Source organism: Staurois parvus, unplaced genomic scaffold (assembly GCF_062004578.1).
Source record: "Staurois parvus isolate SC_StPar_1 unplaced genomic scaffold, SC_StPar_1.0 ptg000145l, whole genome shotgun sequence".
NCBI lineage: Eukaryota > Metazoa > Chordata > Amphibia > Anura > Ranidae > Staurois > Staurois parvus.
This window is the reverse complement of record NW_028317941.1, coordinates 9,474,742-9,500,237: the sequence shown is the minus strand read 5'-3', so window position 1 is coordinate 9,500,237 and position 25,496 is coordinate 9,474,742. Positions and strand designations below refer to the sequence as shown.

The window sequence follows — 25,496 nt, the reverse complement described above, 5'->3', positions numbered from 1 at the left end:
TTGGCTCATGTGGCACCGTGCAACCTAATCGCCGGGCCTTCCCCCAACTTCTTGTAAACACCCAACTTAGAAAGGGGGAGAAAGCCTTCTTGAGGAATGATGAAATGCTTGCAGTGAAGTGGAAAGACAAATTAGATGTTTTCATCCTGTCTTCCATTCAAGCAGATGCGACAGTCCAAAATAACACAGTATCTAGCGTTGTTGAGAAACCCATTATAGTCCACGACTATAACCTTAACATGGGAGGGGTGGACTTCAACGACCAAATGGTGAATCAGAAATCATCAGAGCCCTTTTGTATCCAGGAAGTGCTGTGGCCCAATCCTCAAATCCAGATGCAGTTAGCGGGCTGCATGAGAGGCATTTTCCAGATGTCCTCTCTGATACGAAATAAGACGCAACACTCGCTTTTTTTGTCCCTCCTGTCCTGGCCAAGTTGGTCTCTGCCTCAAGGACTGCTTCCGTCACTACCATACAATAGTGGAGTATTAGTATAGGGAACAGCACGGCACAGTTCAGGGAACATATTTACACAGGGTGTCAAAAGATTTTCGGTAGTCAGGAAACCGGCTATTGCATTTTGAGAGACCCTTCAATCTGTTTTCAAAATTTAAATTTTAAATAAATAAATAAAAAGTTCAAGTCCAAAAAAATAATAATTAAAAACCAAACAGTTATAGTTTTTTTTTTTTGTTGTTACTGCTCTACTGTTACGATTTTACTGTTTTATTGTTAACCATTGCTGTTTTCTTTGCAGGAATATCAGTCAGCTGCAGCACCGACTTGTTTATTCTGATAGCAACAGGGTCTTGCTCTCAAAATATACATAAGTATGTGTGTGCAGTGCTGCTGGATGATATTTTTCATCCGCAGTTTCATCCGCCGAAGCATGGGGGCCTGGGGTGGCCAGTGGGTGGATGGCCCCTATGCTTCAGCATATATATTTTATAATATTTTTTGGCACATTTCATGTGTGCCCACCATTACAAGTGGGTGGATGCAGGGAGGTGTATTCGAATGGTGGGCATACCACACAATTTGTGGCAGAGATTTCTTCTCTTTTTTTTCATCCAGCCCACAGGCTGCATAAAAAAAAAAAGAACATAGCATATGACCCCTATGCTTCGGCATAAATATTTTATAATTTTTTTGGCACATATTTCAATAAAAATGTTGTTTTATTGAGTTACGGTTTTATTTTTAACCATTGCTGTTTTCTTTGCAGGAATGTCATTCAGCTGCAGCACCGACTTGTTTATTCTGATAGCAACAGGGTCTTGCTCTCAAAATATACATAAGTATGCAGTGCTGCTGGATGATATTTTTCATCCACAGTTAAAAAAAAGAGCATATATGCCGAAGCATGGGGACCTGGGGTGGCCAGTGGGTGGATGGCCCCTATGCTTTGGCATATATATTTTATAATATTTTTTGGCACATTTCATGTGTGCCCAGCATTAGAAGTGGTTTGATGCAGGGCAATATATTCTAATGGTGGGCATACCACACACTTTTTCTGGCAGAGATTTCTTCTCTTTTTTCATTCAGCCCACAGGCTGCATAAATTTAAAAAAAAAAACAAAAAAAAAAAAACATAGCATATACATCCAAGGACCAGCGACTTAGTGGTATGGACAGCAGCCGCCATCTTGGTACTCCCACAACCTCTACACCTTTCCTGAAGTTTTTTACTGCAAGAATTTTGCCTGTTTTGGTCTGCAGACCTATTTTAAATGTGGGTAGTTATTTCTAGATGTTATTTTAAATAATGTTTGTGACATATTACATTATGGGAGTCTTCTTGCTTGCATCTTCCATGTGAGGCATTGTAGAAGACAGAGGTCTGCGGCCATTGCTGCAGCATGCTTATGAGTGTTTGTCGGCACCATTGGAGATGATCCTTGGCTCTCTGATTGTGTCGAGGATCTTTCTCCTGGAAATCATCGTTTGAGGCATTCTATGCTTTGCGACTCCTTGTGAGTCGAATTTTGAAGGTGAGCAGGCACGCTAGTCGGTGGATTTGACCATATATGTTTGCAGCACTGGATCTGTCACGGTATGCACTGAAGATTCACTGAATTTTTTTTCAGATTTTTTGGGACTGTAATTTTCCTTTTAATTTTTTTTTTCTCATCGTTTTTCATTTTTTGGGACTGAGTCACTTTTTGATGTTTTTGGAGTGAGTCGCTTATCCATTATTTTTGATTGAGTATTCTGGGACTGCGTCACTTTTTTGTATATATCAGCGTTTGATTTATTCACTTATGTCACTAGCACTTCTTAGCCGGTTTGTTTTCGCTGGCGTGATCACTTATGAAGTATTTTTGATCGTCCATCTTGGGATTGAGTCACTCTTTGTATATATTAGTTATTGTTTTATTCACCTGTGTCACTAGCACTTCATAGCCAATTTCCTGCGGCTGGCACTGTCACTTGGTATTTTTTGCACTACCTTACTAATTTATGCTATGTTTACACCGGGTTGAGAGTTATATTTTTATCTAGTTTATGTAATTCATAATTAATTGGCCAATATATTGTGTTTTTGTGCATTAAAAGTAAAAAAAGTATTTGTTTCTTTTTAAATTGCGTTTGAAAAATCGCTGTGTGAGTACTATGCACCCACCATTTTATTCACTAGGGTGTCTGCTTTAAAAAATATATAATGTTTGGGGGTTCAAAGTAGTTAGTAATAAATAATTCCTATAAAAATATACAGATTTTTTTCATGGGAACAAAAAGTGTCAGAAAAGGCTTGGTCTTCAGGTCTTAGAAAAGAGATCACAAAAAAATTGTCAAACTATTTATTGCTCACACATAGGTATATATGGAATTACTCCCCAAAATACATTCTGCTACTTCTCCCGAGTGTGGGGATACCACATGAGAGACTTTTTGGCAGTCTAGCCAAGTACAGGACCCCAAAATCCAATAAGCACCTTCAGACTTTTAAAGGGCTTTATTTCTTCATTACACCTCCTGACTACTTATCACAGCTTCGGAGGCCCCGAAATGCCAGGATAGCACCAAACCCCCCAAATGACCCCTTTTTGGAAAGTAGACACCCCACGGAATTTGATAAGAAGCATGGTGCGTATTTTGCAGATCTCGTTTGTTGCCACAAGTTTTTGGAAAATGAAGAAAACAAAAACATTTTTTCTTTTCTTTTATATTTCAAAACCTTGTGAGAAAAAATGAGATCTGTAAAATACTCACCTTGCCTCGTATTAAATTCCTTGAGGTGTCTACTTTCCAAAAAGAGGTCACTTGGGGGGGGGGTGGTTTGGTGCTATCCTGGCATTTCAGGGCCTCCGAAATTGTGATAGTGAGGAAGTGAAATGAGCAGTTATGCACCTTCAGGCTTTCAAAGTGTCATTGGATGTCAGGCTCCTTTATGTGGCTAGGCTCCCAAGTCTCAAACATGTGGTATCCCCATACTCGAAAAAGTAGCGGAATGTATTTTGGGGTGTAATTCCACATATACCCATGGCTTGTGTAAGCAACATATCATTTAAGTAACAACTTTGTGTAAAAAAAAAAAATTATATATATTATATACGTATATATATATATATATATATATATGTATGTGTATGTGTGTGTTTTTGTCATTTTCCGAAGACTTGTGGAAAAAAAAAAAAAATCTTCCATGGACTCAATATGCCTCTCAGCATATAGCTTAGGGTGTCTACTTTCTGAAAATCGGTCAATTGGGGGTGTTTGCACTGTCCTGGAATTTTAGCACCTGAAGAAATGTGATAGGTAGTCAGAAAGTAAAAGCTGTGTAATTCCATTATCTATACCATAGTTTGTAGATGCTATAGCTTTCACACAAAGCAATCAATATACACTTATTGGGATTTTTTACCAAAAACATGTAGCAGAATACACATTATGGCTTAAATGACATTATGATGACATTTGAGTTTTTTGGATATTTTTTTATGACAGAAATGAGAAAATATTGTTTTTTTTTTTCAAAATTTTCTGTCTTTTTTTTGTTTATAGTGTGAAAAATAAAAAGTTCACAGGTGATTAAATATCACCAAAAGAAAGCTCTATTTGTGCGAAAAAAGGACATAAATTTAATTTATGTGCCATATTGCATGACCGTGCATTTGTCAGTTAAACTAGCGCAGCGCTGTATAGCAAAAAATGGTGTAAATTGCAGTATCTATACCATAGTTTGTAGATGCTATAACTTTCACACAAAGCAATATACAGTTACTGGGATTTTTTTTTTTACCAAAGACATGAAGCAGAATACATTTTGGCCTAAATTTATGAGTAACTTTGAGTTTACTATATATTTTTTATAGGCAAAAGTTAAAAAAAAAATATTTTTTTTTAAGATTTTGCGGGGTTTTTTTTTTTTTTGTTTACAGCGTGAAAGGAAAACAGTACACCTCTCTTAACAGTGTATGCAAGGCTATAGTTGCTGCTGCACAAAAAGCTGATCATCAACAGACTCCATGAATGGAAGGCTTATGACTGTTACTGAAAAGAAGGGTGGCTGTGTTGGTCACTGAATGTTTTCCTTGAAATGTCAGAAATGTTTATTTGTACATTTTCGGTTGTTTATTATTCTCATTTTAACAGATTAAAATAAGTGAGATGGGAAAACTTTGGTTTTTCATTTAGTCGCATAATAATTCTGCACACTAATAGTTGTCTAACAATTGTGCACACATGGATGTTCCCCTAGGAAAGCCAAAACCTCACTTTTACTTTCTTAAATATTCTGGTTTGAGGTTTAACATTTTGGATTGACCAAGAGCACAGTAGTTGTTCAATAATGAAATTAATCCTCAAAAATACAACTTGCTTAATAATTGTGCACACAATGTATAGGCACCTACTGTTAATGTATTACATTGCCTGAAGTGATCTAGCAGGACTTAATTTTCTGACTAAAGTTTCACTTTAATAGGCAAGTTCATAATAAAACCAGTTTTCGTCCTTGCATTGGCTTAAACTGAAACTTCACCCAAAAGGGGAAGTTCCGCTTTTCCACCACCTCCCTCCTCTCTGACTTTTGTGCTCTTTTTAACAGCTTGCCCGCTGCCCTATAGTAGAATTACTGCTACAGGGTGGCAGGGCTGCGCAAAATCACATATATATATATTTATATATATATATAAAGGTGCCTCAGACCTTTCATTAGAAGACACCAGGGAATTAGCAGACTCCATACTTGCTTTCCCTACTACTAATCAGCCAGTTTTAGACACCACTTTAAAGGAAATGTTGGTTTCACTGAGAAGCACTATCCACACAGATATCCTAACCTTAGTTCAACAATTTAAATCGGACATTAGTGAAGTAAATGAAAGGGTGACTCATATCGAACATAAACTGGAGGAATTTGCAGACACCTTTAATGAACTGGTAGACGTGCACAGTGAATGAGAAGATGACATCATCTGGATCAAAACCAAACTAGCAGACGGAACAATATAAAAATCAGAGGAATCCCAGAGTCTGTTAAGCATCCTGAGCTACATGCATATTTCTACAAGGTACTCTAGGGAGCACTACCAGATGCTCCCGCTGAGGAGCTTGCTATTGACCGTATACACCGGCTCCCTAAACCTAAACATATATCCGAACGTCTACCTAGAGACACTGTAGTCTGCATCCACTTTCACAAAACCAAAGAAAAATTGCTCAAGCTCACGAGAAATCCAGATCGGCTCCCAGAGTGCTTGCAAGGCCTCACGCTTTATGCAGATTTGTCGCAGTTTACTATGAAACATGGGAGAAATCTGGCTACGATTACTAAACTGCTACGCAATCATAACATTCCCTATAGGTGGAATTATCAAGCTAAACTGCAAATCACCCAGGAGGACAAGATGTTCTTCATTACAACAGTTGAGGAAGGCCTGAAATTACTACAACACTGGCATGTCCTTGATTCAGCTTGCAATTCTCCTAGGAGTCCCTACGCTCCACAATCACAAATCACCGCCTGGCAAGTTGCTGACGCTGGCTGACAGGCTCTGTGTATGTAATTCTCATGTTCATAAGTATAGCTCCGGCAGTCCCACGTAAAGCTATAAAAAGCTTGTTTATTTTTCCATAAACCCCCAAGAGTTATACTGCCTATACTTTGATCAACGTATACTTACCTAATGAGAAACCTCCCCACTACTTGAAGAAAATTTGGAAAAAGGCAAGGAAGCTGAGTCAAGGACATACCATACTATGTGGAGACTTCAACGTTATTCATGACAACACTCTTGATAGGTCTACCCAGGAACAGAAAAACGTCCGTAGAGAAACTCTAACCGATTTCATAGTTTCTTCCCAAATCTTTGTCGCGTGGAGATGTCAAAACGCCGGTGAGAGGGACTATACGTTCTTTTCACCGATGCATTTGACCTACTTTCGAATGGATTTTTTTTTTTTGATGGATAAATTCTTGTTACAGTCAGTGACGAATTCAGAGATCCATACAATGACTTGGTCGGATCATGCTCTTGTGTCTATTACAGTTGGAGGGGGCCGTATAGAAACTAAAGCGAATAGATGGAGGATCGATGTTTTCCTCATGACCCTACCCGAAAATAGAAGCAAAATAGTTCAACACATTAAAGAATTTTTTGGCATGAATGAAAAGTTTATTTTGGACCACTTCGTGTTGTGGAACTCACAGAAAGCATACACTGGGGCAAAAAAGAATTTAGTCAGCCACCAATTGTGCAAGTTCTCCCACTTAAAAAGATGAGAGAGGCCTGTAATTGGCATCATAGGTAGACCTCAACTATGAGAAACAAAATGAGAAAAAAAATCCAGACAATCACATTGGCTGATTTGGAAAGAATTTATTTGCAAATTATGGTGGAAAATAAATATTTGGTCAATATCAAAAGTTCATCTCAATATTTTGTCATATAATCTTTGTTGGCAATGACAGAGGTCAAACGTTTCCTGTAAGTCTTCACAAGGTTGGCACACACTGTTGCTGGTATGTTGGCCCATTCCTCCATGCAGATCTCCTCTAGAGCAGTGATGTTTTGGGGCTGTCGCTGGGCAACACGGACTTTCAACTCCCTCCAAAGGTTTTCTATGGGGTTGAGATCTAGAGACTGGCTAGGCCACTCCAGGACCTTGAAATTCTTCTTACGAAGCCACTCCTTCAATGCCTGGGCGGTATGTTTGGGATCATTGTCATGTTGGAAGACCCAGCCACGTTTCATCTTCAATGCCCTTGCTGATGGAAGGAGGTTTGCACTTAAAATCTCACGATACATGGCCCAATTCATTCTGTCCTGTATATGGATCAGTCATCCTGGTCCCTTTGCGGAGAAACAGCCCCAAAGCATGATGTTGCCACCCCCATGCTTCACAGTAGGTATGGTGTTCTTTGGATGCAACTCAGCATTCTCTCTCCTCCAAACACGACGAGTTGTGTTTCTACCAAACAGTTCTATTTTGGTTTCATCTGACCATATGACATTCTCCCAATCCTCTTCTGGATCATCCAAATGCTCTCTAGCAAACGTCAGACGGCCCGGACATGTACTGGCTTAAGCAGGGGGACACGTCTAACACTGCAGGATCTGAGTCCCTGGCGGCGTAGTGTGTTACTGATGGTAGCCTTTGTTACGTTGGTCCCAGCTCTCTGCAAGTCATTCACTAGGTCCACCCGTGTGGTCCTGGGATTTTTGCTCTCCGTTCTTGTGATCATTTTGGCCCCACGAGGTGAGATCTTGCGTGGAGCCCCAGATCGAGGGAGATTATCAGTGGTCTTGTATGTCTTCCATTTTATAAATATTGCTCCCACAGTTGATTTGTTCACACCAAGCTGCTTGCCTATTGCAGATTCAGTCTTCCCAGCCTGGTGCAGGTCTACAATTTTGTTTCTGGTGTCCTTCGACAGCTCTTTGGTCTTTACCATAGTGGAGTTTGGAGTGTGACTGTTTGAGGTTGTGGACAGGTGTCTTTTATACTGATAACAAGTTCAAACAGGTGCCATTGATACAGGTAATGAGTGCAGGACAGAGGGGCCTCTTAAAGAAGAAGGTACAGGTCTGTGAGAGCCAAACAAGCCTTGCTTGTTTGTAGGTGACCAAATACTTATTTTCCACCATAATTTGCAAATAAATTCTTTCCAAATCAGCCAATGTGATTGTTTGGATTTTTTTTGTCATTTTGTCTCTCATAGTTGAGGTCTACCCATGATACCAATTACAGGCCTCTCTCATCTTTTTAAGTGGGAGAACTTGCACAATTGGTGGCTGACTAAATACTTTTTTGCCCCACTGTATATGCGAGGCATACTGTTAAAATTGAGTGGTATAGCTAAAAAGGCAAAAGGCACAGTTACTAGATAACTTTCTTACAAAAATTCAGGTCTTAAAACAATCTCAAAACAAAACCCTCAGCCTTTGTGTACTCAAAGCTTTCGCATGCTAGATAGGAACTTAGAATGCTTTTACTATCTCAGAATATTTATAAATTAAGAGCATTGATCGTAATCATCCATGAAACCTATATCATTAAATATTTTATCTACAGCACGCCTCTTGTTAGAAAATGGAAATCTGCATTAGTTCCTAGCATAACAGGTTAAACAGTATTTAGATATAATATTTGAATACAAGCGAATAATGGCATATAGAGACGGATTGGCTGATTACTTTTACTGAAGATGGCATTCTTGGAAGCAATTGATGCCTTCCACTGGGTGACTTTAACATACTCTAAGTTAATCTGGTACCGATATGTCAATTTACTGTATGTTGTATATCATTTAATGTGTTTTCAATTTCATCCTGGATTGCTACAGTATATTGTGTGTTGGATTGATACCCCTATGTACACTATCTTTCTTTTCTTTCTTGTTGAAAACGTATTGAAAACTCAATAAAAAGTATGTGAAATAAAATAGCACAGGTGATCAAATACCATCAAAAGAAAGCTCTATGAAATGAAAGTACATAAATTTCATTGGTGTACAGCGTTGCATGACCACGCAATTGTCAGTTAAAGTAATGCAGTGCCATATTACAAAAAAATGGCTTGGTCAGGAAGGGGGGTAAATCCTCTGGAGAGCAAGTGCTTATTTTTTTTGGGGGGGGAAATGGGTACCTGGTTTTGACAGTTACCCATATCATCTAGGCGATCAAAGCGCAAGTTCACTGCCCTCTTTGTAGACTGTGGGATCATTCACAAAGCGCAGTTAGTAAACATGCTGGAGACTCTAAGACCGGTGAGGAACAGGTCCAAGTGAGAACTGCACTGGATCCCTGGACAAGTGTTCTCTTATTAAAAGTCAGAAGCTGTAGTATTTTTCATTCTCTGTAGCATTAAAGATACACACCCACCAGCTATAGGAAGATAAGGAGATAGATCAACTGTAATGTCAGGAGAAAGAAAAAAAAAAAGCATGCAGAAAAGTTCTCTTTTTTTTTTTTTTAAAGGTACTTTTGGGTCCTAGGGCATAAAAATGATAGGAAAATACTTACTCCAAAGTATAGCTCTTCTAACCGTTTTCAAGTGTACTAAGAAAATAGGTATGTCTTGAGTTGGACTTTAAGCATGTAGCAAACCTGTTGCTAGTATACAAAGTCTCCACAAGCTGTCTTCTGTAAGGGCTCGTTCACACTAGGCTGTTTTGCCAACGCTTGCCAAACGCCCCTATAGCGTTTCGCACGCGTTGGTCCGGCGTTTGCGGAGCGTTATTAACGCTCGGCAAATGCTCCGCAAATGCCGCATGCGCGGTTTAGCGGGGGTTGCTAGGCATTTGCCGAGCGTTAATAACGCCCCACAAACGCCTATAATGCAGTTTGAGTGGTGTTACCGCTCCGCAACCGCACCGCAAACGCCAGCCGGGCGTTTGTAGAGCGGCACCATAGACGAGAATAGGAGGCTTTAAAGCCTCCTGACTCGTCCAGAGGCGTCCGTTGTGCCGCAACGCAAATGCTCCCGTTAGAACAGCACCATGTGCTGTAATGTGCAGAATTGGCAGAGGCGTTTGGGAAGCGGTAAAAACGCTTACCAAACGCCTCTCTGCCACCTGCACACAAGGCTAGTGTGAACGTAGCCTAAAAGAAATAAGGGTGTTGCTGCAACACCACAATGAGGGAGCGATGTAAGACCGCATACATCTTAACAAGAGTTTATAACTGAGACTAAGAAAATCGAACAAGTGCAACACATAAATCCGAGTGATTATTTCTCCTTCTTGGTTTGAGGCATCACTCCCTCCTTGTGGTACTGCAGTAACACATACATCTGGTGTTTTTTTCTGCATCTTGGTTTGAGGCACTGGGTCCTGGGCTCACCCATCCGAGGGTTTGCTGTTCCACATTTGTTTTATTTTACTGCACATTTTGTCAACAGCCACAGCAGACATTTCAAAAGTTCTGTTTGTCCTGAAGAAGCAGGCTCTGTCCTTCAAAACGTGTTAAAGAAATGAACACTTTGATCCACTTAGAGGTTGTCACTTCACATATATCTAAACTGTGCTTGAAAACCATGAACATCAATTGTATTTGTAAAATGTGCAATTCATGTTTTCTATCTTTTGGGATTTTAACTTTTCTACGCTGTAATAAAAAAATAACATTTTAGCTTACCTTTGGTGTGGTACCTTTAAAGTCCTATTTGGCCTTTGCTTTTTAGCTAGCATTGACAAGCTGACACACCTGGAAATGTCCAGCAGCTGTGGCATGAGAGGTCAAATAATGTTTCTGCAGCATGCTGGACCTGTAAGGATGGTCATATACACTTTTTTTTGTTCAGCTTGCGGCCACAAGAGGTGGATGGATGTTTCCTTCCCCGCTGGGACATTTCATACACCGACCAACAGCTGCAGACGCTGTTCATGGAAAATATTCCAACATGTCCCTTCAACAGAAGAAGTCGATTAAACAATCAACTTCTGTACATCAGGGTTCAGATCGGCTGAACTTCAATCAGCGAGTATGGCCACCGTAGCTATACAAGTTATTCTTTTACAAAGGGTAACTATAAGGCCTTGTTCACACCAGTGTGCAGAGACATCAGTTTTTCTGCACGCATTCTACAAAAGCACAAAAAAAAAATTGTTCTCTATGTGCCCTGTTTACACCACAACACTAGTATTACTAGCAGATTTTTTTTTCTGCACGAGTCGACAACTTGTATAAAACTCACTGAAGCGCACATGAAAACAGATTTAAACTTGTCTCTGCAAGTGAATTCTGCGTGTCAGTTCTCATCAGTTTTTGTGCATGTATGGTGTGAACAAGCCGTTAGAGATTTTTATACTAGCTACATGGTCACTTTAATCAGTAAGTACTTGATTTTCCTTTTGTCCCTATTCTTCAAAGTGGTAGGCTGCTGCCTAAAACTCCTTTATCCCATGAAACGTAGCAATGGCTATTTCACTTGTGGAAATCAATTGTACAAAAGAAAAGCTACCACATCCTGATTTTTTGCTCTCATTTTAAAGTTTTCAAGACTAAAACATTACACAGAAATAAATTACCACTAAGATTTACCTTGATGAGTTTTCTCTAGCAGGCCAAGGGCGACACAGGCATCAAGAAGCCTTTCAGTTCCATGTACAGAAGCATTAATCTTATCCGCAATATCCATGGCCTTCAGCGCACCTTTATCTTTCAACTTATCAAAGACCTTCAGTTTAGATGCTGCAAACAATGTCTGTAAACAGAAAGACAAACAGAGGAAATCACAGTTGTGGACATTTATCTACATTGTGCACATAGACAAGGACTAGTTTGGGCTATACAGATTAGACACAGAGCAAATACTTTTTGTAGAAAATGTTGTTGTTTGTTCTGTCTAAAGCAGATATAGAGGACTATGTGCACCTTACCCTCCAAGCTAGTTATAAATTGGGGCAGTTCCAATTAGAAAAAATACTTATATTCGTGAAAGAAACCATTTCTAAAGAAAAAATCCTTAAGGCACACTGGTGAACAAAAAAAAAAGTATTGTCAAAAATTTTAAAAAAATGACATGCGTAATAGAGTACTTGCACACAATCAGAGTGTGCTCAATGATTTATATGTGTAAGCGCTATGTATATAAAAATATATCTATTGATCCTTCCAGTAAGCCTGCCTAGATGTCACTTTCTTGAAAAGGGAAATATGTAACTATCACACCACTGATCTTTACTATAACAGCACATTCACACTGATGCGGTACATTCTTCCTGCACTGCGGATGCAGCGCAGTGTACCTGTGAGTTTCGTGCGGTTATCTGAACTTTGTATAGAATTCTATTGCATCAAGCAGTTTGGTGCATTTTCTGAAAGTGCACCAAAACCGGCTAATGCAATAGAAGTCTGTGGTAAAGCACAAGTAACCGGCACAGTTAATCGCACAGGATAACCGCACCGCATCAAAATGAAAGTGCCATAAAGTCCAATTTTTTTATGGGAAAGATCACATCACAGTGAAACATTTCAGAGCTCCTCAGGACTTTTTTGTCAGGCTTTTTTGTCAAACATTGCAATGTTGGCAGACAGAACTTGTACTTTGTTCACAGTTCTCTGTGAATGAATGAATGACGCAGCTGTGCGGGCAGAGTTCACACAGCTGCACCTATTTCAAAAGTGACAGCTGCTGGGGGAAGGGGAACAACAACCCTAAATACCCATGTAACTTGTAACATGTTCCTAGCCTTTAAAGTGGTACTAAACCCACAACAATAAAATCAGTTTGTATATTCAGCAAAGCATGCTTGTAATACACACTGTTAATCCTCTACATTTTGTAAAAAGGATGTTTCATTGCGTCTTCTCTGATCTTTCGCTTCTTCAACGTGTCTCCTAAATATCTTCTGATAGAACAGAGGCTCAGGGGCAAGCTGCACATGCTCAGTTTGGTGTGTATTGCTAGTTTTTTTTTTCTTGGAAAAGTGCATGTGATCAACACTGTCCAAACAGAGGTCAGGGGACCTGCATCCTCCTACAGGAGAATGAAAACTCCTCCTACAAGCCGTAACCAGTACTCTGCTAGACACTGGAAGAAGTCACAAGACTAATCTAACTGCTGATTAAGAAAGATTGAGAAAAGGGATTTGGCAGTTTATACTTACTAAAATAATTGTATTTCCATGTTCTGTGGTTTTGTGTACTGTGGGAAACCAGATGTAGTGAATGCAGGGTCCTGGGTTTAGTAACACTTTAAATACTCTTTAGTTAGGCCTTTACATTTGTGTGTGCTTTGAAAGGAACGCTCTGTCAACAGTTGTCGGTTAGCCTCTATTTGGTCATAAGTCGCCCTCACCCTTCTCATTTAGTTCTTCCTTTACATCTACCCCCTTTTACTTCTATATTGACAAACTCACTGACATTATACTTTCCTTTGCACCAAAAAATCTTCTGTGTGACAAATGCTATACAAATGATTAGACCTCAATATACAGATGCGTAAAAATACAACCATTTGGCGATTCACTTAAAATAAATTTACCAAAAAACAAAAGCGCAGTGCTTCTAAGAGTATTGGCAGATGAATAGGGAAACTGAAATCAATGTATGCAGCTGACCTTGGCGAGTGGTCAAGAAAACACCAATTTGTGTCTCGACTAACAGGCTTACAAAGCAGGAATCCACAGCAGACTTTCAAGAAGTCTTCAACAACACATCCCAAGATTGGGAAACAAAGGGGCAGAATCACCCAGTGACATTACCCAGTGACCCCACCCTTTTGTTTCCTTTAGCGGCGGGGAGAATGACACATCTTTCTTGGAGCTATAGTGAAGGAAAAAAAAAAAAAAGCTGGTAATTACATTTAAAAACCAGCATTGACATATAGCGGCAGCCAGTGAGGGATCCTGACTGTAGACACTGCTATACAATGCTCCTCTCCTGCCCCCTCCTTGCACACACTGCCCCCCTACCCCCTGTCACAGCACCTGTCATACTGCCTCCCCACCCCCTGTCACAGGACCTGTCACTCATATACTATCACATAGGGGACTATCGTTCCCCTATGTGATAGCAATAAAATCATCAGTTAAAAAAAAAAAAAAATACACATTAATGTAAAAAAGCAAAAAATATAAAACAACATTTGAGCCTCCCCACCCCCACATACATTTCAGTTTTCGGCCTCGTGCATTCTGAATTTTCAGTGTCGGTTTCGGCACCAGAATTTTCATTTCCGTGCACCACTAAAAATATACTTACTAAAGCCTGTACTGTAACTTTTTACTTACTGCATCAGCAGTCACATCCAATCTTTCAAAGAAGGTTTAAATTTGAATGGTGCTATAAGACAGGTCTTATTATTAGCATTTTTATCATGCTGCATGAGCGAGACAGCAAGAAGCTTGCAGTGAGTGTTTCAGCAACACAAGCTAGTGCACTTCAAGATCAATCGTCTGGATGAAAAGCCAATGCACTGAGCTAGTAGACTCCCTTCCCTGTATATATTTCAAGACTTTACTTTCAACCTTGTCAGAAGTCTACTTTTACGTTAAAACACTACAGGAGGCCGCTGCCATCTGTATGAGATTAGAAGTAGGCACCTGTTTTGGGAGCGGGTTCATTTAGAGGGCTAGGTAGTTCTTATTATGAAGTGAGTCCTTCAAAGCAGGCTTACACTTAAATGTTAACAAAGAGCTATGTTACTGGTATTTATGTAATGGTTAAAAAAAAAAAAAAGAGTTTCATAGAGAAAATTCTGCTTCAGGTTTTGTGAACACAGGGAAAAATTGTCGATCCTCCTCTTTAGCAGATCTTATGTGAATATGTAAATGTTTAGACTTTTGGTCAGGTTACCAGTGCTGAAAGAAACTCAGGGCAGCATTTTGTACAGGAAGGTAAGCATTTTAGCTTTTAAGCTACCCTTTATTTACTTGTACCTGGAAAAGTAGTAGGACAACTTTAACCGCCTCCCGCCTGCCATATAAGGAAATGACGGATGCAAGGCGGTTTTCTCGTTCTGGGAGGACGTCCTATGACGTCTTCCCTCTCTAACCGTGCGTGCGTAGATCCGGGGGCGTGCAGCGTGGCAATCGGTGGTGTGCCGTGTCCCTCGGACACGGTGGATTACCGATCAACAGAAAGAGCCAAAGATGTTGGTTCGGTCATGTGATCAGCTGTGTCCAATCACAGCTGATCACATGTAAATAAGGAAATGTCGGTTATCAGCATTTCTCTCCTCACGAGCTGTCACGTTGACAACTCGAGAGGAGAGCCGGTAATCGGCATTCCTCAGAGGGGGCATGTACACTGATCATCAGGGCACTGATGATCAGTGTAGCCCCAGCAGTGCCACCTGTCAGTGTCCATCAATGCCAGCTGTCAGTGCTCATCAATACCACCTGCTAGTGCCCATCAGTGCCACATATCAGTGCCTACCAGTGCACATCATTGCCACATATCAGTGCCTATCTGAGTTGCCTATCAGTGCCAGTCAGTGTCACCTATCAGTGCTGCCAATCACTGCCAGTCAGTGCTGCCTATCAGTGCGCATCAGTGCCACCTATCAGTGCCAGTCAGTGCCGCCTATCAGTGCCATATATGAGAGCTGCCTTTCAGTGCACATCAGTGATGCCTGTCAATGCCCATCAGTGCCACCTATCAGTGCCCATCAGTACAGCCTATCAGTGCAGTGCTCATTACTGCAGCCTCATTAGCGCACATCAGTGAAGGAGAAAAATCACTTATTTACAAAATTTTATAACAAAAACTAAGAAAAAAACTTTTTTTTTTAATTTTCAGTAGTTTTTGGTTTGTTTAGCAAAAAATAAAAAACCCTGAGGTGATTAAATACTACCAAAATAAAGCCGTATCTGTCTCAAAAAAATTTCATATGGGTACAGTGTTGCATGATCGCGCAATTGTCATTCAAATTGTGAAAGCGCTGAAAGCTGAAAATTGGCCTGGGCAGGAAGGGGGTATAAGTTCCCTGTAGGCAAGTGGTTAAAAGAGAAGTTTGGGAATTTAAAAATAAACTTACATACTCATCTAGGTGGATGCAGCATCGGTCCGATCTGTCCCCAGTCTCCTCCAAGACCAAGAACTGACTGTGGAGTGCTCGGTTCTCAGTCTTCAGTGAGCAGAGTACTGGTGACTGTCAGTCACCGGCTCTCTGCTCTGTCCCTCCCCTTCAGCGCTCACTGGAGTACCAGGCTGTGAAGGGGGTAGGAGCAACTCAGGCTCCCAGCGGCTCGCTGAGAGTAGTAGAATGCCACTTGACCCTGACTATTTCTTAATTATGTGTCTATTTAGAGTGAAAATCAGTCTAATTTTCAGTAACAAATATGTCCAAGTTTGCTGCCCAGAAATCCAGAAGCACTGGTTGCAAATACACTGTAAACTTGTCGCAGAGAGCGTGATAGGCAGCCTGTGTCGCTAATTTGCTTAATACATACAGTACTTCCATTATATTTAGATAAATGGCTGGAGCTCAGCTAAAAATATAAAAAAGGCATAATATATATTTGAGACACATACCTTTGATGCTTTAAAGCCATCCAGAAGTTCAATAATTTTTGAGGGGAACTGAATGGTGTTTTCTGACTTTTTTTCAACTCCATTTTGAATAATTGTTGTAGGTTGTAAAGAGGGCCCAGAACTACAACTGTTATTACCACAATCCTTCCTTGCCTTCTTTATGTCAGAGTTCTTACTAGAAGAGCAGTCTTTCTCCACGTCACTGAGGTTTTCAAAGCTCTCTACATATGGAATGGAGTCATGCTTTACTCTATGTATGGATTGTTTGGAAGGTGGATAGTAGATTTCTGCAAGCTTTTTGCAGAAGTGGTTCAGCGGAAAACCAACTACATTCAAAAAGTCTCCATGTACACTTTCTACTAACATTCCCCCAAGAGACTGAATGCCATATCCACCAGCTTTATCCCTGAGGGAAAAAAAAAAAATTGCTAAACAATTATATAAAGCAATATGAAAAAGTACTATTTGTAGTAGAACGTATTACTGGAGTTCTGTAAATTGGTAATCAATTAACATGTGGACATTGGAAAGCATGGTGACTAAGTGGGTAGCACTTCTGCCTAGCAGCACTAGGGTCATTGGTTCGAATCCCAACCACGACACTACCTGCCTGGAGTTTGCATGTTCTCTCTGTGCTTGCGTGGGTTACATCTGGGTACTCCAGTATCCACCCACACTCCAAAGACATGCTGGTAGGTTAATTGGTTCCAGTCTAATTTGGCCCTAGTATGTGTATGTATGAATGTGAGTTAGGCACTTTAAATTGTACTGGGACTGATGTGAATGTACAACATACTGTATATTTAAATTGACAACGCTATATAACTAGAACTACTGCCTTTTTATATTGTACAAAGAAATTCTGCATAGCTTTACAGAGTACCAGGAATTCTTTATGTCAGTCTCTGACAGTACTTTGGCCAAATTTACCTACTATAATTATATAGAAACACACCACCTCTGGGAGCATCCAGCAAGTCTCTGCAATAGGTTTGAGGACTATGGGAATAAAAATGTATCACAGCCATTGCTGTAAGCTTAAAGTGTATTTCCACATTTGCAGCCAAATTGTGATTGGCTAAGTTGGGATAACACCTACTTTGCACTTATAATGCATAAAATTAGGGGCCACACATCAATGATGTGACTTCCAAGAGATCCCTACGTCTAAGCCCAAGAGGGTAAAACACGTCAGCAAGGAGAAGTCTTAGATGGAGATCTGCAGCATGGATTGTACAGCTGAATGAAATCCATTAAAGCAAAAGGCATCATCTGTGTGCAGCCCCTTTCTTTTCTGGCATTGTAATTGTAAAGTGTTATACCAGTTTAGCTGACCCCAACTTGTCTCCAACAAAAGGTATGTATAAGCTGTAAAAATAAAATTGTCCTTCAGTCTATCCCTTAATTGCACATTGCAAGCTATTCTGATATAACAATACAACCTGCCTAAAGAGACATATTGTACAAACCTGCTCCAAAGAAACAATTAGAAAGGTAAGAAAAAAAATGTTTGTTAATATATTTTCAGGTATTCTGTGTGATTGGTAGGACAATGTATTGGTTGGGGGGGGGACTCAAATTTAAAATGCAAAGGTGGAAATTAAGCTTAGGGACTATTAGAATAAAAATGCATCGCCCCTGTGAAACCTTTTCTGTAGATTTGAGGACTGTGGGAACAAAACTAGATCACCCTGTGTGAAACCCATAAAAACATGACAAAAAGGTGGGACAATTGCTAACCACTGAGTATAAAAGTTTAATTTTTTCGTTTGATAAAAATTTAACAGTACATACAGTTCCACCTGCTGGCTGTGAGTAAGCTCTACATCCCAATGCAAGTACTGAAAACATACTGTATTTGCATACAATGAGAAGCCTCTGGATATTTCATGTTTTATTTACATATTGATCACTTGTTATTAAGCAATGGCATAATGTATATGATAACTAAGTTTATCTTTAGATCTGAGGTCATCAATGCCGTAGCCTCCTTAGCGGTATGATTACACAGGTCTGCGACTAAAAAGCTGTTTGATTATTTTCATCTAATTTCCATGTATTTTGGTGTGCTGAAAACAAATAAAATATTGAAAAAACTCCTAGACGTCATGATTTGCCACAAAATGAAAAATTGTCTTCAAATTTATCAAATTTTTTTAATTTATATTTTTTTTATATTATGGGTTTTTAACCAAATTTAAAGTCCAAATTACTGTTAATTCACATAAGTGCATTTAAGATATAAAATGCCAAAAAAAACCTTAAAGGGGTTGTCTGAGTTATGTAAAAAAAAATAGAGCACTGTAAATCTGATGGTCAGCAATATATACATAAGCTAAGCAAGTTTTAGGGAAAAAAAAATTCTATTTCCTCATTTCACTAGTTCTCTTCTGGCCCTTTGTTGTTATTTGCAGGTAAACAATCTCTGCCTCTCCCCCCCTGCAAAGGGGGTGAATACAAGTGCTGCTCTGAGTGACATGTCTGACTACTGGGATACTCAGCAGCATGCTGTATGTGTAAGCCTCAGCCCTGAGTCTGTACTTCTAATGGTAGAAGGGGTTAATCTTTCCTTAAGACTCCAGTGGGTGGGATACCAAATTCCCTTGTTTTCTGTGTCTATGGGACAGTCGAGACCGACAAAATCACTGGACCAAGAAGAGTTGGCAGCTGAGGGTGCTAACAGTCGGTGAAAAAAAGTTCTCCGAGAAACTTTGGTACCTTCCCATAAAAGTTCTTCTACCACCTCTCCACATAAAATTGGGACTGATGAAGCAATTCATAAAATCACTTCCAAGAGATGGAGAATGCTTCAAATACTTGGTCACCAAGTTTCCAGGCCTGTCAGAGGCAAAATTGAAGGAAGGTGTGTTCGTTGGACCAGACATTAGAAGGCTTATAGTTGATCAAGAGTTTGTCAATACCATGACAGATCCTCAAAAAGGGTGGATTGCATTTAAAGATGTCGTATAGAAATTTTTAGGCAATAACAAAGATCCTCACTACAAAAAGATCGTCAGACGAATGCTGAAAGCATTTCAAGCTTTAGGTTGCCTGATGAGTTTGAAACTACATTTCCTCCAGTCCCACCTTGACTACTTTCCTGAACATTTGGGAGCTGTGAGTGAGGAACAAGGCGAACGATTCCACCAAGACATTAAAGAGATGGAAAAGAGATACCAGGGAAAATGGAACATTACAATGATGGCAGACTACTGTTGGATGCTTCAGAGAGACATTCCAGATGCTACTCACAAGCATAAATGCACCAAGAGGAGCCTCACAGGGAAGAAGAATCGAGTTTACTGTGTGTAGATGAGCTCATTTCAGTTCAAAAAAGGATTTTCATAAAAATTGTAATAAAACTTTAATTTTATAAGTCTATTTCCATTTATTTTGAGGTATTGCCTTATTTAACATAGTTACCTAAATTGTCAGGGAACGTGATGTCCTATGACAAAATGGAGGTCATTTTCGGATTCAGCGCACCAAAAAACATAAAGATTACGTGGAATAACCAAAACAGCTCTTGAAAAAAAAATTTGAAAAAGACCTGTGTTATGTCAGTATTTCTGTGCTCAAAGCGGTGCATTTTTTTGCATGGAAATATGTTTTTTTTTTTTATTGTAGGCCTGTAATTCTTAGGAATAACTCACTGAAATCTGTTCAAACAAGAGTCTAGTAAACATCCCGGGTATAATAAAATTTGAAACACGAAATCATAAATTATAATTTAATAATCATAAAAAATAATATTATAATAATAATAAATTGAATTCAATAATGTAATAAAACCAAAAACACTGAAATTTGAAATAAAGCGCCAAGTTCGCACATTACTGATCGCAAAATCGTTTTCAGTGTCTGATGACGAATTTCCCCACAAATCATCACTCAATTCTGCAAGTGGTTCTAATTTACTATCGCTGTTCTCTAGCTGGTCTAAAACCACTTTTGACCTAAAGGGACGCTTTTTGGATGCCATGGACTTTTCTCAGTTTCCAGGCAGAAAGACCGGTAAAAATGCAGGTAGGGCACAGGACAAAGCACTAGGGACAAAATGTATGTGAAATGGTTTGATACAGTAATGTTTTACTATGTGATTTTAGTGTATTTAGTGAATGTCACTTTTTAAAATGTTTAAATTTCCCGACAGTTTCGTCCCCGTACCTCCCGATGACGCAGGGAACGGAACCCGGAAGACGGATGCTGGCATCGGCCGGAGTAGATTTCCTGGGACGCTGCTGGGGGGACATAGCGGGAGCGAAGAACAAGGTAAGTGCAGAAGAGATCCCGGCGCAGCGCTGCAGGGTATTCCCGAGTGTAACTTGTGGTTACCACTTGTGGTGCTGAAACTTTACCCCGAGCTACACTCGGGAATACCTCCAGGGAGGTTAAAGGAGAAGTGCAGCTAAAGCTTGTTTTGGCTGTACTTCTGTGGATCTCAGGAGTGCAGTTCGTTATGCACTCCCGTGACCCGTTTTCAGCCTACAGCAGGATAAAATCTGCTGTTGGCCTGTTGTCACTCAGACTGGGGAAAGATCCTGATTTTAAAGTCGGGATCCACTCAGATCCCTTGACCGGCACCTGGCTCAGCCTCCCAGTAATCAACTGAGAGCCTGAGCCAGCCACTCCAGCCCCCTTCACAGCCCAGCACTCCAGTGAGTGCAGAGGGGGGGGGCAGAGCAGAGAGCAGTGACTGACAGTCACCAGCTCTCTGCTCACAGAGCACTGTTCTCACCTTAGAGGCGGCGGGGGACAGATGCAGCATCGGAGCAATGGTGAATCCACCTAGATAAGTATAATTAAAAAATGAATACATTTAAATGGTGCCATGTCCTGGGTACCAGTTTTGTAAAGTGAGCACAAAAGTGAAGGACATATTGACAAAGAACTGAACAACAACTTTATTAAAGAGGGACATATTTATGCTCTTGCAGGCCTAAAAAGTGATGCTAGTCATTGTTCTTTCTCTGTCAGAAAACATGTTCTCTTGGTGGATAGTGGAAGAATGCGTAATTATTTTATCTCAAGGACCATTATGTGAGAAGGCAATAGAATGTGTGCAAGGTTATCTTATACCCAAACTCTTGCCTACCTTTGGTGGTGCCATCTCATCCTTGACAAATTATTTTGATTAAGTGAGATGACAAACTGTCCTAACAAACTAAACATTTAGAGTTTTCCCTCACTTTTAGTTCCAGTGCAATGGTAAACAGAGCAAAAGAGTAAGAAACCCTACAGTACTGTATTGAAAAAAAATGCTTTGGCTTTAGATACAAACTAATCTAGATTACTAAAATATAAAATACGTAAAAAAAAAAAAATCATAGGACAAATGCGCTGGACGCAAACAAGAACTTACATTGGCTCCCCACTGTCGATGTACTCCCACAGAAGATCTTCTGACAGAACAGCAAATTTGACTTTGGTTTCTTCATAAAAATCAACAATATCAGTGTCCAGCTGGTTATCTAAAATAAACAATTGTGGTTAGAATATTAATCCGATTAAAACAGTTGAGAACACTGGCTGTGCTACATTAGCCCAAAAAAACTTCATCAAAGTACATAGGATGTGTAGCATACCCTGTCCATCTGTGATGCTGCTGTGGCCCCCTTCCTCCTCCCAACTGCCAGCAATTCCTAGCTCTGAAAATAAAATCCAGGAGCTCTTGCAGCTGCTGCTCTCAAAAATATATTAGATGCAAAATAAAGAGGTAAAAAGTAGCACTACTACTATTTGTTATCTACGGTTTATTCAAAAAAGAAAAAAGCGTTTGTTTTTTTTTTAGTATCCTGCACAGCACCTGGTGTGCAGTGTGGTGCGATCCGGTGGGATCGCTACAGTGCCAATCTCCGTGCATCGCACTTACTTTTTTTTTATGAACTTTATTGAAATGTCACAGGGGCATTTCATTAAGTTCAATTGGAGGCCATTTGGCGCGAGGCAGTGAATTGCCTCACACTGAACTGGGCTGGAAAAAATTACTGCATGCAGTACTTTTTTCAGTGAACACTACCACAATGCAGTGGTGTGAACTGGGTACACCAGAAAGAGCCACTTGCCTGGCTGTGCAGAGGGACTGCACTGGATTAGCTGCCAGATGCAGTCCTCCCGTATCTGGTGTGAATTTACCCTAAGGCCTCATGCATGCAGGATGTTTTTCAAACTCTCCTAGAAGCCTTTCTTCCTGCAGCAACATTCTGGCAGTAAAAACGCCTGACAACAAGTTTAGGTGTGTTTAGCCATGCCAACTGTCTGGGCATTAGTTCATTTAAATGGCCAAATTAAATAATTTAATCTGGCCATTGAAATTAATTAATGCTCAAGTGCTAAACACGCCTAGCATTTACACACGTTTTGAAGCATCAAGCATTTTTTCAGTCAAAGCACCACTGCTCCTGGATGCACTGGCAGTAGGGTTTTTTTTCTGCTTCTAAACATCTCTGCCTTTAAACTCCTCTAAAAGTTTATGTGTGCATGGACACACAAGATAACATGCAGGGGAGTCTACAAGCAGAAAAAAAAAAAGAAAAAATGCCAGACGCCCCTAGAAGCAGCTGTAAAAATGCCCCCCCCCCCCTTTGTTGCATCTTCACTATCTGGTTACATAGGTGGGTACTTGCTGCTTTCCTAGACTATAGGGTTTAGCTTGGTATTGTAGTGGCAGTGCGGGAGGTTTTCCCTATTCTATAGTCTGTAAAAACATCCAGTGTGCATGAGGCCTAAATAATACAAATAGAACTCAAACGAACAAGGACAGGTACACTTCCTTGCAATATTCTATATCTATAGGGCTTTTCTGTTGCTTAAGCCCGTGTGAAAGGGGCCTAACTCACGTCACCTAATCAGGCATAGTTACCAAACACAACTAAATAACATACAGTGAAAGGATGTGCAAAACTCAAAAATAGCCCACTTGTAATCCTGTTGCTGTAATATAAAAGTGTTCCTACAATTTTTATTACTACGAAATGTGTGGAAGTCCCAATTTTTTTGTGCATATATCAATCTTGTGATTTTGATCAATCTATGGTATAATCATTATGTGTTGCACACTCTACCACCACAAGCTGCTCACCTGGTGCTTAGAGCTATTGGGAATAGGTCAGGATACGCTTTCTGGTTTAAGGGGATATTATGGCCTGGATGGATGTTGTAAACCCAGATCGAGCCGAATACACCAGGATGATGCCTTCAGCTACAGACATCATCAGCGGTGCTGACAAATGTAAAAGCAATCCAACCAGCTAATTAGCCACTGAAGCGCTTTTACAGGTGGCAGAAGGGGGGTGTCCCCCCCCCCCCTTTCACCTTCCCGGGGTCTCCCAACCCACTCCCCGCCTGGGACTGAATCTGGTGGTTACGCAAGTTGACCATAGAGGTGACCGAGGACTGGAGTTTCTCTGATCATCTCTATGGTCTAAGAAACTGGAAATGACAACTATTTTGTCACTTCCAATTTCACCAGGATGTAAATCGATCTTGGCTTGAACAGATGCTTTTAAGGGTAGAGGAGAGATCTGGAGTCTAATACCCCCAGATCTCTCCATAAAGAGGAGAAGGGAGCAAGAAGGAAGTGCCACCTAAGTGCAGTAATAGGTAAATCAATTTACATCTCTACAGCTATTCAGGATCCTGGCTGGCAGTACCTGAGAACACTGCACTATCAGATGAGCCCTATATTATCCTACAACTGTTTGTGAATCAATTTATCTTGCTAACAATGCACTTAGGTGGCGCCTCCTTCTCTCTCCCTTAACCTATTATATCCAGCTGGCTATACTTTAAGGATGGCAGCCCCTAATATACCCTCATCTGCCATCAAAGACCTATTAACTCTATGGATTATTCATGGTCACTGTTTACCTTCAGTGCCATACGCACTGTTTTTTTATATAACTGCTGGATACTAAACCTCTGAGAGCCAGAACAACTCCATTTTTACATTCTCTCCATAAGGAGGACATGTCACTGCTCCAGCTATCACAAGGGATATTGTTCATCCCTTGTATTAGCAACAAAAGTAAAAAAGTTAAAGAGACTGTGAATAAATCACATTTTTTGTTTTTACAGCGCCCCTAACCCACCGTGCTCACATGCATCTATAAAAGACATATATTTACTCATTGTAACATCATCTTTTATATTTTACTAAACAATTGAGTATTATATTGTGTTGTTGTCCAAACAAACTGGGTTTGAAAAACCACTGCGCAAATACTGTGTGATATAAAAAACTGCAACACCCACCATTTAACCTGTAAGGCCTCTGCTATAAAATATATAATGTTTTGGGTTCTAAGTAATTTTCTAGCAAAAAAATGCTGATTTTTACATGTAGGAGAGAAGTATCATTAAGTTTGGGGCTGAAGAAAAAAAAATAATTACCTTTCTCACTTTTGCAGTGAACAATTGCTACACCTGTAAAGACACTGTGTTCTTTGCCACTCAACCTACAAAAAATTGTAAATACAACTGTCAGTGTTCCTTTTATCATTATCATTCAAACCAGACAAAAGATTTTTAGGAACGCTTTTTCAGTTTAAATATTTGCATAAATGTCATCAACCTGACACAAGAATTTACAATATATTCTGAATCAGAAATCACATTTGAACTCAGCCATTTACTAGAAGAGTTGCCAACCTTGATAACATATTATACGCGTCTTGTTTGTCAAGAGGCTTTTCAAGGATCGCATCTTCTAGTGTCTGTAGAAAAAGCAGCATGTCATTATAAAGTATTGCAAATACATTCACAAAATGCACATGTCAGGGTTGGTTCACACTTTTGCATGTTTAACGCAGTTAAATACATGAGGAACTGCACATAATATTCAAGATGAGATATGTGCTATTAGAATTAATCTATACATTTTCATTCTGTCACTCAGACTAGCACATAAATGCATGTGAAATACACTAGTCATGCATTTTGCACAGAAGGCCTTAGGTACCATTCTTCTAAAAACTTGTGGGTTAGAATGTATTAAAATGTACAAAAAAAAAAAAAGATAGGTACCTGGTAACTTATTTTCTGAGAATCTTCGAGGGCAGCATCTGA

The 25,496-nt window shown here is 39.9% G+C and overlaps 1 protein-coding gene across 2 annotated transcripts in view; it reads right to left on the bottom strand.

The window, feature by feature from the left end:
- Positions 1-25,496, bottom strand: part of ASMTL (acetylserotonin O-methyltransferase like) — an 88,239-nt gene that overhangs the window by 41,406 nt on the left and 21,337 nt on the right. For both annotated transcript variants that reach the window (XM_089673884.1, XM_089673885.1), the window contains exons 5-9: positions 25,080-25,144; positions 24,822-24,886; positions 21,793-21,901; positions 16,431-16,836; positions 11,493-11,655 (exon numbers count right to left, since the gene is read on the bottom strand). In XM_089673884.1, coding sequence (XP_089530010.1) covers positions 11,493-11,655; positions 16,431-16,836; positions 21,793-21,901; positions 24,822-24,886; positions 25,080-25,144 — 808 coding nt within the window. The remainder of the gene's footprint in view (positions 1-11,492; positions 11,656-16,430; positions 16,837-21,792; positions 21,902-24,821; positions 24,887-25,079; positions 25,145-25,496) is intronic.